This window comes from Paramisgurnus dabryanus, chromosome 23 (assembly GCF_030506205.2).
Source record: "Paramisgurnus dabryanus chromosome 23, PD_genome_1.1, whole genome shotgun sequence".
In the NCBI taxonomy this organism is placed as follows: Eukaryota; Metazoa; Chordata; class Actinopteri; order Cypriniformes; family Cobitidae; genus Paramisgurnus; species Paramisgurnus dabryanus.
In genome coordinates this window covers 13,166,691-13,184,139 of record NC_133359.1, presented here as the reverse complement: position 1 = coordinate 13,184,139, position 17,449 = coordinate 13,166,691, and the positions used below count along the sequence as shown (strand labels likewise).

Genomic DNA, 17,449 nt, shown 5'->3' with positions numbered 1-17,449 from the left:
TGTCAGTAAACGGTTTCAAGCAACACCAGCGTTAATTTAATTGTTTATTTTGTGTTTTGGTGCAAGTGTTAGGTGTTTAAATGCAAAATAGCATTTTGTTAAACACGTTATGTTATTTTATTTACCATTTTGACGACGTTTATGATGCTGCTGAATGGCTAAAATAAGGAGAACATGAGGCGAAGATGTTCTTTCATGGTAAGTTTATTGACCTTAGCATACAGCATGTCCCCTCCATTAACTTCCATCATACTCTCAATAATACATTTATTGAGTTTAACAAAAGAAAATCCAGAATTTTCAAGCCCTCTTACAGTATAGCATCACTCCCTAATTCAACGTAGTTACCTCTTTATTCTTCCCCACAAGTCTCAGGTGTTTATCAGAGAATTCTGGAAGGTAAAACTATTGAACAGAAAAGCGTTTACCTTCTCTGTCATATTTTGCGTGATACTTTTACTCAAACAGTAGAGCGTGGTGCTAGCATCACCATTGATTCTTAGGTAATGTACATTACTGTAAAAGTAAGTCACCGTGGATAAAAGCATCTTCCAAGTGTGTAAACAATTATTTAAAACGTTGTTGTTTTCATTCCAACCTCTCTTTTACATATCAATAATAGGGAAGAATAACATAGAACCAACATAGCACCACACTCTTTAAAGCAGGTATTTATTGAACAGAGTTGTGCAACAGACATAACTGAGGTACACGATATGGTTATAGTGGAGGAAGGAGGCTTTTTGACACTGCAGTTTGGTCAGTATTAACAAGTTTACATCCATCGATACAGGGTGATACCCAAGACATTTTTTAAACGTTGCAGGTTTCAACCAGTAAAAAACACAGTGCACAAAGGTCTTATAATCCCTACCACCTCCATCCACTATTATTGAAGTCCATGTGGGAACCTTTTGTGCTTGCAATCAACATCAACATTTGAAATCAAATTTCACCAGATTCACTACATCAGACACACAGCAGAAATATTACAGTACGACTTCTGTGTGCTGTCCTTTCCAGGTTCCCGAAAAACTGTTGAGAAGTGTGTGAGGTAATGGGAAAGTCTTTCATGTCCAGTAAACCTGAGGTATGGATATACCACACTTACAGAATGTGACACAGAAAGAAGAGGAAAAAAGGATTTAAAGGTAAAGAATCATGCCTTAATAAGAGGACACTGTACAAAGAGCATTTCCAGTCGAATACTCATTTCATGTTCTTCTTTTACCCTCTACTTCTGTATTCTCAAAGTATTCTGTAAGCAGTAAAATAATTATAATACAATTGTTTATAAAATAGCAGCACACTGATGTGACATCACAACTATGTAATGTTATTTTTTTGTGTATAAGATGAAACAAAAATCATAGCTTTTTAGCAGCGGAAAAAAACAATAACAACTCAATAACAATATTGACACTTGATTGATGTCTTCACACCCTTATCATCTCTCACCACTTTGGAATACAGTATCATACCCCTTACACATACAATCTAATAACAGTACTGTAAATCATTTCTTGGGAAAATACTCACTTAATACAATGAGATAGACGGGGTTTAGGCGTGAGGATGAAGGAAATGTGACTTTTTGTGAAACTCAAGTGTCACTAAGAACTATTTCTGGAGACTATTTCTGGAGAAAGGAGGTTTGTGATGAGCACACCTACAAAGTACACTTCACACAGTAGTCTCCTTTACCCACAGAAAGACATGCACACGAACACACGCACATACATACACGGACACAAACCTAAGCTTGACTGCCCCTTTAAAAGGTAAGCTATGGAAATTCAGCATTTGAAATCCGTTTTGTGCTGCTGACGCACCCTGTTTTTAGCCACTGTGTGTGTTGACTTGTGGAAGTTATCAAACCCAATACCAGTTCAACCTTTGGAAGCAGCGTATTTTGGATGACTGGGTAGTGGATCTTATTTGCAAACGGTCTGACCGTTTGAAATCAGTCTGAAAGTCAGACTCAAGGCACTATATAAAACAGTTGCACATGTCTTAATTCAAGAAAACTGACCTTGAAGCGTGCAAATCAACAAACATTTTACTTCCATTTTGATCTGAACGTCTACTATCCTTTTGTCGTCTTTATTTTTGGTCTTTTCATATACGTTGCTGTTGGCTGTCAATGTTTAACGCTATAATGAACAGAACATGCCACGATCTTAACATGGGAAACCAGCCCCAAAAGAAAAAAAAAGAGAAATAAAAAGAAAATAACTCCTTTACCATAACCATAACATGGCAAATATGCTTTCAAGGTACTCTGCTTTTGGGATCTTCCCCAGTTGCTGGCAGTATCAATAAAACTGGTTTGCAATTCAAACATGAGACATTAAACTAAAAGACAAACAAATAAACAGACAAATAGATTAAAGATCTTAAATATCAGGTGATTTCCGGAAACCATAGCTGTTGTTCTCCTTTGGCCTCCATTCCTGCTTCTTCTCCTTTATATCAGCATCCTCATTTCAGCAGCATGCTTCACACATCCGACAAACCAAGCGTCATCATCGTTCTCTATCAATCCTGCCTGAACATTCCTGTACTGCTTGTAGAATTCACATACGCTCATCCCTTGGTCCCTGACAGGGAGCAACCTTTTCGCAAACACAAATCAGCCTAAGGCTCCTTCAACACACGCACGCACACACACACACAACAAAATACTTAACAGATGGTCTGTATACAATACAAATGTAATATTTAGTGGAAGGCTGCCACTAAACTATCCACAACTTTTAAAACAACTCTTCTTGTTTCAGAAGATACGAGGGCGCGTAGACGTCTCTGGCCACTCCCTTTCTTGCCTCCTCTTGTTGTGTTCACTGGGTTGGGCTCAGCCCTCAAGCAGTTTCCAGGCCAGCAAATAAAAGCATTTAACATAAGGCACCGATACAGGAGGCCATCAAAGCAGGCAAAAGCATTGTCTATCCCCTGCCCAGTCCTTTACATGTGTGTCCGCCACTGAGCCATTCTCTATCACCAAACACTTGCAGATAGATGATAAACAAAGCCCAAATCATATGACTCACGTAAGGGTGCCCAATACTACACCTCTGTACATGAGCCAACATACACCACACATAAATGCATGCACACAAGCAGCTTGACAAAAGCTTATTTGAAGTGTCTGTAACTTTAGCATTGAGACAATAAGTTGCTTGTTTAATAGGAATAATAATAATAATATTAATATTAATAATAGTCTATTCTCAAGCCATCTTCTGTATTAGCAAAAGAGCCTTGCATTCTTAGCGTAAGGCTTCTGTCTCATTGCTCTGGTTTAATCCCTCTCTCTGGTCCTAATGCACTTTACACAGCCAAGTGAATGACTGGGTCTGTTTAACAACCTCGTGGGACCTCTTTGTTCAGGCATTTCGACATGAACCAAAAAAAAAAAATCCAAAACAAAACAGTAAAAAAACATAGCCCCACCTTTTGTACCCTTTCATGCCAGTCTGATACAGTAGACTCTGTTTTGAAAAGCCCTTTACACTATCACGTTTGCATTAAATATCATATTATTATGTTTACACAATCAAAAGAGTTTGCAAAATACTACACGCTTCCCTTCTAAGAGTCTGAGGCACCGTAGAGCTTTTTGCATCAGTATCAAATCGTTTTAAAAATATCTATTTTCGTATCTAAAAATAGCTTTGATTTTTTTTCTTGTTTTTTGTAAAATACGGGAGCATTTTTACATGAAAATGAACATAAACTCTACAAAGACTAGCAAGCACTTTTTGTTGGGGTTGTTTGTTTTTTGTCGTTTTTGTTTTTTGTCGTTTTTTTTTTCTCGAAGACTGACAGCAGCGTTCCTGCAGCGAGCTCACAAATTGATGTCTCGTACATCGGTGGGGGTGCTGGACTGGTCCTGGTCATCAAGTGCTTTGCTGTGTGGACCGCCCTGTTCTTGCTGTTGTTGTTTCTGTTGTTGCTTGCGGCCTTCCCTCAGGTTATTCATCAGCACTCTTTCAATCTGCTCCTGGCATTCCTTTAGCAAATCCTGCAACAGAATCAGATACGCAGCATTAAACAACGTGCTAAATAACTAGGATATGTCTGTGCTTATACAAAAAAATAAATTTGTGCATGGACACATTTTTTTTTTTTAGATTTAACGAAATTTATAGTAAATTATATATCTACAAATACCAATCCAGAATCGAGTAATAAACTAAATTAAATGAACCGGACTCTACTTAAAACAAGTATAAACAAAGATGCACATACAACAATAGACATGAATTGTGAAGCCTGCACTGTAAAAATTAAAATGCAGCACGAAGTTAAAACAACTTGGTTTTGCAAGTCAATTCAACCTACAATTGTAAGTTTTGGCTTAAAAAGGTTGACATAACTTATAAACTCAAGTTGAAATTGTTCAACTTTGTTGAAGTTCAAATTATTGGTGTTGATTTGACAAAAATGTTGCAATTTCTTTTTACAGTGTGTGAATTGTGAAAACTAAAGCTTTACCACAGTTACCTATGTTAATTAAATCCATGTTGTGTGGATAAACCAAGGTGGTTTTCCTTTAGTGTTTTTACCCTCTTATTTTCACAACAGCATGTTATATAACCTGAGGGGATCTCTTCACTTAAACCTATACCGGAGTCGTCTTCCTGTTCTATAGATTCCTGTTTTACTATACAAGACATATAAATGTTTATAGGTATGGTAACTACTTTTCTAGCCAGTTGGTGTCTCCAAAGAGCAGATGACATATTTAAATGGCTTAAACACTAGGCTGCTCTGTCAACAAAATGAGAGTTGATGCCCTCTAGTGAAACTAAATGGATGTGCATTGATCAAAGCTCTTCCTGTTTAGTGGGTATGTCTGAGGCACACCAGGCGTCTGTGGGAAGTTTTGCTGTGCACAGCCCATGCATGCGGAGGGTCTATGGAGAATGTGTTGCTTGTGAGGAGGATGCATTCCTTTGACATTTACTGCTAATTAAAAGCTGATGGGCCATGGCTGTACATGGCTGTAGATGTAGATGTATCACACTAAAAACATCTTAGGTGTTTTATAGGTGTGAGTGATAGGAAAAGATATTTTGGACAGAGATGTCTATGACTTTGTTCGGGAAAAAAAGACTGGTGCCACTAGGTGGGCGTTGATTTTTTTTTTCGGTTTTGCCGTGGACCACTGCCATCTTTGTAAACTCACTTGAGGTCCCTGGCTTCCCACCACAATGTGCCATTATTAGTCATGAAAAAATAAATTCATTCAAGAAAATTAACTAAAGCATTAAACATGCCTGTGTCTTACCACAAAAATGCTAGGGCTGACTTCTTAAAAGACATTTCCCTCTGCACTGCTCTTTATAGCTGCAGAATCAAACTTACACCAAGCCCCAAAGGCTTAATTCAGGAACCTCTTAATAGCTTCAATCTGTGACTACTGGTAAAACCAGGACTTGCTCTAGTAGAGGCTTTCAACAATTCGAGAGGAGGGTGGCACTGGGTACGATACATGATAAACTGTGTGGTCCCTGCCTAGTCCAATGGAAAAACACCCTTCAACCCACCAAAACATGGCTGAATTTGTTGAATTCAGACAAGTTAATGATAATAGACTACAACCACAAAGAAAACAGCTCTACTAAAGAACCAATAACAGTTATTGGGATACCATTAAGTCTGTGCCATCTCGAAGAGAAAAAGCAAAACTGAGACACCACATAGAAGCCACTTAAGAAGCCACGGAAAAGATGTCTGCTTTTTATTGAGTTCAGGGCAAGGCCACAGCATTGAGAAATAAAAGGGATTAAGATGTCCCAGAGGCCTAATGCAAGAGGCCGGGGGCCTAACACATGATCCTGTGCACCAAAAAAGCTTTGAAAAAAGTGTAGTTCTTCGCTGAATAAAATTAGTTGCAAATAGCAGTGTCTTTAGCATTATGACTTTAGGCAAAGAAACATTCTCAACATGCCAGACCCGAAGTTACTAACATTTCACCTACTTTTAGAAATTCCATTATCTCATGGAGTTTTCACTGTGCATTAGCAGTACAAGCACATCAATGACTTCATTCCTGATCAGTTTCCCAAACTACAGAGCTTTAGTTTGTGTAAAGCCATATAATGTAGCCACGCTAGCAGGCTAATTCATACCATAACACAGCAAATTCCTTTCTCAATGCAAACGTTTCTCATTCAAAACCATTCATACGTAAACTCCGGGGCCCTGGAGGATTGCAAAATGCTTTTGAATCTATTAGTTACAGTAACAAAGTGTAAAACAACTGTAAAAAGTCCATGGCAGAATTTCTTATTGCTTCTTTCGTAGAGATACCATCGAGTATTTGCGGAAACTTCAACTTTAAGACATCCTGTTTTGGCCTGCAACTGTGTACCTTACTGCTGTGTACCTTATTTTATGCAAAATGTCAGGAGGGTTCCCATTGGGTAGTCTGGCAGAATTTGGCATTAGATTGACTTTCATTCATACTCCGTCTGACCGCTCACCTCCCAACCTCTGCCTCAGTCTGAAAGGTCCTCATACTTACAAGGAAAAATGCATTCTGTACACAAATATCTTGCTTATTTAAGGAGTTTTAAATTAGGTCTCCATTTCTACTTTTGTCCTGCCCTAGATATATATCTGATTATTCATTGCTCAGAAACATAGCTCGATCATAAGTCTTATTGAATAGTTAATCGATCTAAAGGATCACTTATTGGAATTTATTATTTTTCTAATATACAAATTGCAAACTACTATAAGATTTAATTCGTTTCCCAATTAGTCTAATTACTTATGCAAATTCTGTGACTTCACAACACAGAAACTATTGCAGTAGATTCGCATCCCTGTCAGTATCCACTTACAGAAGCTGCTTTCTCTTTAGGCTTAATTCAGTCCACTCAGGGTTGTGTGCATTCACCCTACCTGCATGTTTTCAAAGGTATGGCTTGTTGGCATTTAGCAATGTGAAAAGTTGTTCATGGAGCAGGCAGTTCATTCCTTCTGCCTTGGACCTCACACTCCTTAGACACTGAATACCTTTACTGCTCTGAAGAACTATTTGTTTTTCTTCTGCTATGGTGCACAACTTCACACACCGCATGTTGGGACAGCAGGCACCCTACCAGCAACAGTGCACTCTAGGGTATCTCAGAAAGGGTTGACCTCTTTAGGTCAGGGCAGGCATTACATTGTTCCGGTGTTGTTCCCTCAATTCCAAATTGTTGGTCCTTTTTGCTTATACTATTTTCCCCGAGTATGGACTTGCATAAAGTCATTTGCATAAAGCCATAGTATCCCTGACACATTCCCCTAGCCCTGTGGATTCTGTCCTTACAGTCTCCCAGCCAGGGTCAATCCCTTTTCACTTCCAGTAATTCAGCGGCTGAATGTGAAATTGAATTGGAGCTGGACCCAAGCCCGTTGAGTAAATAAGGAAAATGCAGTCTCCTCTCAAAGGCATATAAGATATACGTTTGAAATTAAAGAACACCCCTATATGCATACAGTATGATGACTCTACAAGCTATATACAGATATAAAAATATACAAATATACTCTTGGGAATTTAACTTTAGCACATTTGCCTCCAGGAAAATCCCTTGTATCATAATAACAATTGCAGTAGTAAAATTTTAATTGACCACAGTAGCAATACTCACAACTTCTGTGTTAGTAATCTTGGCGAGCAGCTCTGTAAGGTTGTCTCCCCACAGCGAACGGTTAGTGCTGTTGAGCTGCAGGCCACAGATAGCTGCCGCCACGCTGCCTGTTGCAATCATGGATGGAGGGGACATGGCAAAGTTGAAATCTAAAGGAAGAGCAAACCATGCATTAGAATCTGTACATAACTAAAGAGGCACAATGCATCGGCTATCCTACAGAAATAATAGTTAGATTATGTGAACGTATGCAGTAAAAACAACAAAAATCTGAAATGGTAATAAATAAAGCCTCTATCCATTAGATCTGTGCACGGTCGTTTGCTAATGACTGCAGCCCAGCATAATGAGGGTTCACTTGGCTTGAAAAGAATCTGAAAAGCACCCCCAACCCCCATCCCTCTCTTCTAGTCACCCTTTGCATATCAGCCCCTTTCTTCCAGCTCCTAAGTAAATCGTGTGCTCCCTGAAAAAAGCCCTAAAGCCTTCGGAAAGGGTGGAATAAAGAGCCACAGTCCCCCTGCCAGTGCTCACTGCTGTAGGTCCTTTTCCACGTGTGGTCACAGGCGTGCATCTCAAAGACCAATAACCTTGTTAGCTTTCTCACTGTCATTCATAATGCAAATAAGACAGCTTGCAAACGGGCCTAAAGCCCAAAAGGACGACTGACTGAGAGAGGGAAAGAATAAAAAGAGAATAAACAGGCAGGAAGAATTGAATTGCTTGGGGCGGCTGTCTACCCCCACAGTCTCATTGATTTCAGTCTTTCTTCCTTTTTTGTTTTTCAACACTTTTTTTCTTCAGACACATAGCCCTGAGGTTGAAAGCTTGTAATGACAGACATGGATTTGTGTCAGTGTCGCCGCTATCATTTAGCATATTAATAGAGTACAGCCAGTGGCGAACATGGGTCTAGTGAGCAAGAGAGTGTGGCCTTGTTGTCCAAAATCATCACCTCATCTCATCCAATTGAGAGATCTTCAACATCAAACCCTCTCCGTGGATCCCAATTCAGACCGACAGTCTGCACAAAAGATGGGTGTTGGGGGAGGGTACTGTCGGGTTTAAGACAGAAGAGGGGGCTGAAGGGGGCACCGCTCCTCTAGGCATCATTCTTTAGTCTGTGTCCAGACCTTCGTAAGGTTTTGGCAGAAGAAAAGAGCCTCCTACCCACCTCATTCCCCCCATGCCATTCCTCTGATGCAGGGCCACCTCTGGGCTCACGGTCCCACACTCCCCGGCAGTCTGTGCATTACCATATTGCCATATTCAGTTGCAAAGCAAACCGCGTGTGATGGCTCCGAGGGTGATTTTTCTTCCCTTTTCTTTTTCGGAAAAATCAAAGACATGGGTCTTTTGATAACTGACGCGCCATGCCTTCATTGGCTTTTTAACATTCAAAGCCAGCCGTTTTCTCATTTTGCGGCTCAGTGTTGACAAACAAATGAACTTATTATACACTCTTCTCTTTGTAGTTCCAAGCTAGAGCAAAATTTATCTTCTGGCCAAGCGGAACAAGGACAAAACAAACTGCATTCCGACTCTTTTGAGTGTTTAGCAAAAGGGGGACAAAAACATACAGTTGAGAATAGGTGCCCACACACAGCTTGTGCGTGCTAAGTGGGTTGCAATCTGATTTTTCACACTCTAGACAAGACAGGTTTGTTGAGGAAACAAGAGTACACGCGTGCTAGTGGCAGAGCTGGACACTCTGGTTTGTGAAAGTGGAAAAGGAAGAATGGCTGTATTCTGCCCGCCTTAATTGATATTCATGCAGAGGATAAACAGTGTATGTAGCTGAGTGGGGACGCCTGTGATGGAAGGCTCCTAGTAAGCGGCGGCTGGCTGGCCTGGTACACCAGCCTCTCACCCCCTTCAATGGACCATTCTCCTGCCCTCGCCACACTGCATCCCCAGACCTGTGCCAACACAGCCAGCTCCTTGGTGGGTGCAATGCGCTGTATACGCATTTAACTTGTAAATTAATTAAGCGTCCGGAAAGTTGAGAAAAAGCCAAAGAGAGCGATGATTTGAGAGGCCATAAATCAACTGCCAGGCTTCCATACAGACGCGACAGCTATTAGCTGTTGAGTTTACAGAAAGTCCCGATTTGAGCAGCCATATTTGGGTGATTGATAAAGGTCAAACATAAACATTTTGAATTTGGCATCACAGTATATCACACACCACCACAGCCCACAGTCAAATGGAACAAGTCACTTAAAACATGTATGGGGAAGGATCCTGAAAACAGAAAGTAAACTCTTGTGGAACAGCAAGACGAATTGCATGCTAAAGGCTCTGGTTTGGGTTTGTTTATGCTAAGATACACTTAACATTAAGCAAAATAAATATTTCCGTGTACTATATGTTAAATCGACAAAATGCTATATGTACGCAGCAATTGAATGCCAGAACAACTTGTCGGCATGTCACGTCTAAACAGTATTACTTTCACGTATCAGATTACCTGATACGTTTAGATTACAGTAACTTTCTACTGACATTTTTAAAAAATTTGTAAATCTGTCACAAACCGATAATTTATGTAATCTCATCATCAAAAGATGTCTTGGTTGTCCCTGTCAAAATTGTAACACAAATTAGGTGAAAACAGGAATCCTTTTTGACTGTTAAAATCCTGTAACAACTTGTTTCAGTCTTGCTCCAGTGCCGAGCCTTGAGAAACAGCAGTCAGGCCGGTGTGGGAGGAAACAGAACATCTTAAATGAGAAATGAATTGGAAAAATTAACTTTCAGGCCTGATGAACTCCCACTCAGTTATTTTCCAAAAGCATTTTTCTAATAAGTAAACAGCAGAATAAAGCAAGACAGTCTACCCAACAAAACATGTTGCTGGTGTGGGATATGCCCCATTGGAAATCATATATTGTTGATTGTTGATCTATATTATTTTTCAATGCATTGCTTATCTTAGGATGGTTTAAAAGTGGGTGATGTTCAGTGACGTTCGCTCTCCATATCATGAAGTTATAATAGACATTTTGGCCAAGAGTACTGTAAATAATTGCCAATTTAGGATATAAGATGGTTTGTTGTGGTTCTGTGGATGGGAAAATCCAACTCATATGACACACACACACAAAAAAAGGAAAATTCTTTAAAGAATGCTACACTGCATTGTTTCTGCTTCATAAATAAAGGAAATTATTTAAGGCATGCAAACTGACTCACAGTTTGCTTGGAATATTCAAGCCATGAATACTGGTTATATCTATGGTGTGTAATTAAAAGGCAACTTAACTTTGTTGGAAATGCTTTGTGCTAATTTGTAAAATGTCTGTTCATCTCATATCTACAGAGACCTGCGAGGGAAAGTGGGTGAGGGGTGTTTAACAAAAATAATAGGGTATAATCACTTTTAATGAGCTTGTTCCTGCGCAGAACTGCTACAGACTTTCTCCCTCCAAAGAAACGTTTTATTGGGGTGCTCCTTCTGTACTGACCCTTACATGCCTCTGCATATGAAATGGGGGTCGCTGCTTTTGTGTCTATTTTTGCAGTCTCTAGCTAAGCCTTCCAGGCATTTGCATATCTCTGAAAAGGCACCTCGATGTTATTAATTAATACTAAACCGGTCTACTCTGCCTGACCAAATCTCACAAAGTGTTCTGAACGGAACTGTTTTATCAAAAGCGAGGAACCATTAAAAATCTGAAGTCTTTTTTCCACCCTCTTCTCTTCTTTTATCATTCAGATACAAGAAGAGAAGTCTCAGAAAAAAAAGGATACGCTGAATTCTCAGCAAAGAATGAAGAGCGACAGGGAAAAGTGACGAGCAGTCGAGACATCTGCTTGGCAATTAAAATCTGTTGGATAACCCATACCTGCTGTTAAACAAGAAACTAGTTTGTGTATTGCTCAACACAAAATCTCATTGCAGAGATTACAGAACGGGTGTGTTATATTACCATCTGCAATTTTTCTGCCATTTCTCAAACCAAATGATATTGCTAAACTTCTTCTTAGCAAAACTAAGAAGCTAAAAAGGGGTACTGTAGATTGAAAAGAGTGCCTCCACCAGTTTTTTTTATTCTGTCCATATCTAATGTCAATTCGCTATAAATTTGGCACAGTCCAACAGAAGATCCATATCAACATTACACAATTTAAAGACCTGCCAGCTTCTAATATTCCTTCTCCCAATCATACATATATTCTACTTTCCCAAAGTCCCTCCCGGGGTTCCTGGGGAGCAAAGCAACCCCAGGGAGAAAGAAAGAAGCCTGAGGGGGATAAGGGTGTTTCACTGGATCCCATTACCGCCTATGGTGTTGTAGGGTGCAGGCTTGGCTGGGAGAACCAGCCCCACAAAGGCTCTTGATTATGGGAAAGTAGTCATGCCCTGGAGCATCTGGGAGGCGTGAGAAGAGGGGATAAGATATGAAAACATGACATGCTTCACTGTTTGGCACAGCTGGAACAATACGCTCACGTTTTCTCACCCTGCTCTCATCTCAATGTTTGATCTCCTAAAGGTGGTCCACCTCTAAGAGCAAAGACAGAATAGCCATTGGCTCACCAGAACTCTGGAATGTCCTCAACTGTACAACCACACTTTGAAGTGTCACTGCATTAAGTCACTGATATGCCTACCAAACATACCAGTACATAAGGCTTTCAACGAAATTCTCTCCATTACACACCACTGTTTTAGTCCAAATTGTTTCAAATGTATGTAATGAGATGGCATTTGATCATTTGCTCACAACGACAACCTGAATAAAGTTACAGTGCATACCAACCCACAGCAGTCAGCTTTAATTTCAGGTTTTATGAGAAGTGATGATGCACTGTATCAGCACCAATGTGACCTGGCAGTGCACATTTTATCACTTATACTTAAGGCCGAAGTACGGTCTATCCACGTACCGTGCATTTGACGTAATTTCCGTCATCACGAGTATGCACGTACTGTATGCGCACCGCCAGATTTTTTTAAAGAGCAACTATGATCCGATTCAAGTTTTTAAATTTCCTTTGGTGTGTAAGTGTGTATTAGTAAATCTCTTTTCTTAGACTACAACAAACACACGGATTGTAGGCAACAGTTTACTTCCTGGGCCTGTTTTGACGTGGACACGACGTCATTATCATGCGTCAAATAAACTATACTTCGCAAGACTGTGCGTTCGATGTGCATGTAAGTTCGCGTAGACGGACTATACTCCGGGCTTCATAAGACAAAAATAAAGTTAGCAAGCCATTTATGTATTGTATACCATACCTGTTGCACATAGGGCAATGAAAGTTTGCACATGTTTACGGATCAGGTCCAACTTATCCTCGGGTAGCGGAAGTTTTCTCATAATATGCTCAATGAAGTCATTTGGAGTGACAGCAGCCAGGTTCCACTTCAATTTTCCCAAGACAACCAGCTCCCATTCCTGTAAAGATACATCAGTTTTTGGATCAAAAACTAGCACCTGGGGTAAAGAGTACATTGTGACACCAAAAGTGACAGAAGTGATTTTCCCTCTAAATGTTTTTCTTAATCCTCCCTACTGGATTCTCAGAAGATGTCTTGGGCTTGGATAATATTCTGTTTTGACCTTTCAGAAACAAGATCTCATAAACTGATCACTGTCAGAGAGAAAACATATTCAACCTTAATCGTTTATCACAAAATGCTTTTGCTGTGTTTTTTTCTGAGCCATTTCTCAACTAGTCTAAAAAAACAGGACTTAGTTTGGCCTTGCCTATACAAGCTGTGATCCTGAAAGCTACAAAGCTGAATGCAGATGCATTTCATGAGTTGAAAAATGAGTCACCGTGAATGCTCAAGCACCAGTTACTTCAAAGAAACTATTCAGAATCAGATACTTTCCCCTTTAGCATGTCTAATACAAGCACAAGAGGTTAAATGTTCAATGTCATTTGCTAATAATCTTTTACATTCCTATATACATTAATTTCTCAAGCATTCGTATCTGTGGGTGGTAGAACAGATTGTAAAAAGATTTGCAACTGTGGTAAATTTACCAATGAAGTGGCATGTGACACGCTGCGGCCAGCGTATGTTTTAAATTGTTTTCAATGGAAGCCCCACGCATTAAAAAACGCCAGCAGCTGGTGGGATTTATCTGCGCTAAGTGACGTTTTTTCAGCACTGAGCACCCAGCGTTGACATTTTTTTTAACTTTGGGTGAACGCTCAGGTTGTCAATGTCACTTTTCACTTAGCCGTCCAATCACGAGCGAGACAAATACCACAACAACCAACCAGCAAATCGTACAACGACTGTTAAACAAAATAAAAGTATCATAGCAACCAAAGCACTTAGCTGAAGAAGCGCTGGCAAGCGCCCACAGTTGGCATCTGCCTGCCGTTTTTAGCCGCGTTTAAATGCTAACACTGCTGGTGTTACCATGTGGTCTTTTAAAGAATTCTTGATGCATAATATGACATGACTGTACTTTGACTCAGGTCAAAGTGACTAATATAAAATTTTTAAGATTGTTCACTGTCACTCGCTTCAGTGAAGAGAGAAACCTTGACATAACCACTCCCCCTTCCTGTTTGAAGTGGAGCGATTAAGTGACTAACTGGGGAAAAATTGCATTCGCGGGGACAGTCCTTGTGACTGAATGCTCACTCAGATCGGAGGTGGTTTTCTCCATAAGCGAACCACATGTACTTCAGTCATAAGATGGCCCAATATGGTTGCCATTACCGGCCTATGACTTGTACGCCTTTATAACCGCTCTAAACCACTGAGCAAGGATCATGCCAAACTTCATACCTCTGCAACAGCTTCCTAAGTGAGCAAGAACACAATGGCAGCCAACCGCTGATGCATGATTTCTCCACTTCCTCTCTTTGCTGGATTTCACTGGCAAGTGACTCACCCAAAAAGCACAAACAGCTACATGTTCCTTTCAGGGGAGGTGCCTGATATGAGCATGAACTGTATTGGCATGCTAGAATCTCAATTGCTTGAGAAATGGTTCTTTATGTACCAGTATTTGTTACACCAAAAGGGGAATGATGGAATGTAACCTGTATCAGTGGAAAAATTGAAGAATTGCAAAATATGGACCATAATAAATACATAGTATGACTCAACTAAGGAAGTTGCAACTCTGTACATAATTCTGTACCAGTATTGTCCATTGTACCATCTTTAGTACAAACATTTTAAATCACCACAAACACCCTTTTTGGGGTCATAAGGACAACTTAAAAGTCCAGTGTTTTTTCACCAGTGAATTGAGACCAGCCTTAAAGCTCACAGTGACACTCTTGCAACACAGCACTGATGCAGGAACCCACTTCCTCCTTTTGAGCCCTCCTGTTGTACCTCCAGGCTGTCACTGTGGTTGCATTTACAAGAACTTCTTGCGAGGACAAAAATGAAGATGTGACTGTGACAGCTGATCTCCGGTTTCCTGCATCTGTTATACTTTGCAGACCAGCAGCAGCCCCAGCAACAAAAAACTAACGCTAGGCCAAGCTGTGAAAAAAACAGGAGGTTGCCTACAGTAGCAATTTGCGGAGGGCTTTACTAATTTTCATCGTTGGCCTGTGCTACCACCCATTTCCGTCAGAAAGTGACTAATGAGCAAGTACTGTCATTAAAGCTATAAAACTTGACACCGGTCTGTCATGCATTGTCAAATCTTGATATGCCTCAACGTACCTTGTGAAATCTAAAAACAATGCAATAAAAACAGATTTATAATTTAAGCATTATATTTTGGGCCCATGCATATGGGTTTTCATTTTTAAATGATCCATATTCTGTTTGTTCTGGAGTTTGTGCCAAACTATATAGATTACAAGATTGTTAAAAATGTTATCTCAAGTTGCCGGTCCCTTGTCATTAAACAGTTACTTCAGATCACCAGTAAGGGTTTCTCAAAACAATATTTATAAAATTGGTGTTTTAAGATTTTGCAAGTTTGCTAATGTTTACAGGTGGAACAAGACATCACACTCTGATATAGCTGTGGGTTACATAGTTGCCACTAGATGGCGTAATAGCCCTGTGGTGAATGAGAAGGGAGTGTGTTAATACCCTGGAGTTGATTTATGAATGTGAAGAACACCCATCAGTCGGCAGAATATTTTACACAACCAAGTATTTTCTTTGGACATCTTTAGAAGATGTTATTACTTTATGTACATTTACAATTGAAACTCCAAAAAATCCATATCATCAGAAAATACTGCATTTTTTCCTTTTTTAGTTTATATGCAATTTTTAAGTACATTACACAGTTTGGTTCTGTGTAATGTATTATTAAATAAACCATTAGCAATTAATGTTTGGAGAAAAACAAGGAAGTAAATTATTACCTATATAAAGTCCCTAAAGATATGAATCTTTAGCAAGCAAAGAGTACTGTATATTTGGAGCTTACCAGCAGTTCCTGCGGTCTGATTGAGTTATCGGTGTAGATGCACAGCTTCTCTGCAGTTAATGGACGCGTCTCTTTCAATTTAGACGCAAGAAACATGCACACTGCACCTAGCAATTGCAAGTTACATTTTCTTGTTGGTACCACTGCTAAAAATCGGTCCAAGTAGTTCATAGCCAGTGGAAAAACTTCTTCCTCGCATTTCTGTTCCTCACAGACCTGGAAAGGGCAGGGCATAACTTAGTACGTTCAGAGGAAAAGATGCACGTGGCGCAACAAAATTAATCTAATTACATAACTCTAGATGACTATATGTCTAAAATAATTCTGAAATGATAACGAAATACACAGGATTTTCCATCAGTTGCATAAATATAACGTTGTAAAGCGTCGTTGTAACGTTAGGGATTGATTCGAAAAACTTGATTTTCTTATGTTATCATTACATAATAACTATTTTTTTAAATTAATTTTAATAGATATTAGTGGGACTCTTCAAATCTTTGTCAATAGACTCGCATTCCTTTGCTTCATTCAGTAAGAAATGAATTCATGTCACAATCACTCGAGCCAAAAAACACCCATGCAACACAGTCGGGATCTGTTTTTTTAATTCGTCATCTTTTCATAAAATATTTAAAAATATAAATAAATTGCCCACGTCTGCTATTCTTGCCTCTAAATATTCCTCAAACCTTTTCACATCATTCCCGACAATTCGTAGACAATAAAATCGACATTATATATGATATAAACGGGATTTATGAAACGAAGTAGCATGCGGTCTTATGTGAGTGCGTCACTGTCGGACCGATAAATTATTTTAAAATATTTTTATAAATTCCCCTGCTCGACTCACTTGACTTTTTAATACATGGAAATAAAGCTAAAGTCCTCCTCTATCGTTTCCAATGACCAATGACTATAAATATGAAATATTATGGCAATAAAAGAACTTAATTCCTAGACTATAGACTTCGATCAGTATGGGTTAAGCAGCAGCGAGGGCCCTCGCCCCTTCCGCAACCATATATTTTTAAAAAATTATACACATTTCTAGAAAAGTAATTTTCACCATATTCAACCACGGCTATATACTTTAAACGCTCCTTTATCAAGTCAGGCACATGTAAACAGTTGTTATGAACATTTTGTCGCGATACAGTTGTTGTGAAAGAAAAACCAACATGGCGATGGTAGATCTAGCGCAGCGGCAAGCATTGAAGTGCATACGTGTGCATGGAAATATTTATCCTACAAATAAATAAATAACATTTAAAAGCATGACTCCCTCTGTGTAAACGCGACCGAAAACTTTAGAAAATACGCGCTTCTGGCCACTGACATATGTTTAAAACCTCCATCCCCTTCAATCTAATCGTGAACCTGGTCCAAGATCAGCGCTTATGGCTGCAA

The 17,449-nt window shown here is 39.5% G+C and overlaps 1 protein-coding gene across 2 annotated transcripts in view; it reads right to left on the bottom strand.

Annotated features, from left to right (window-relative positions):
• Positions 1–188: 188 nt before the first annotated feature.
• ccnd2a (cyclin D2, a) overlaps positions 189–17,449 on the bottom strand; it is a 169,339-nt gene continuing 152,078 nt past the window's right edge. For both annotated transcript variants that reach the window (XM_065275614.2, XM_065275613.2), the window contains 4 exons: positions 16,037–16,252; positions 12,901–13,060; positions 7,653–7,801; positions 189–4,024 (listed from right to left, as the gene is read on the bottom strand). In XM_065275614.2, coding sequence (XP_065131686.1) covers positions 3,848–4,024; positions 7,653–7,801; positions 12,901–13,060; positions 16,037–16,207 — 657 coding nt within the window. In that variant the 5' untranslated portion in view covers positions 16,208–16,252 and the 3' untranslated portion in view covers positions 189–3,847. The remainder of the gene's footprint in view (positions 4,025–7,652; positions 7,802–12,900; positions 13,061–16,036; positions 16,253–17,449) is intronic.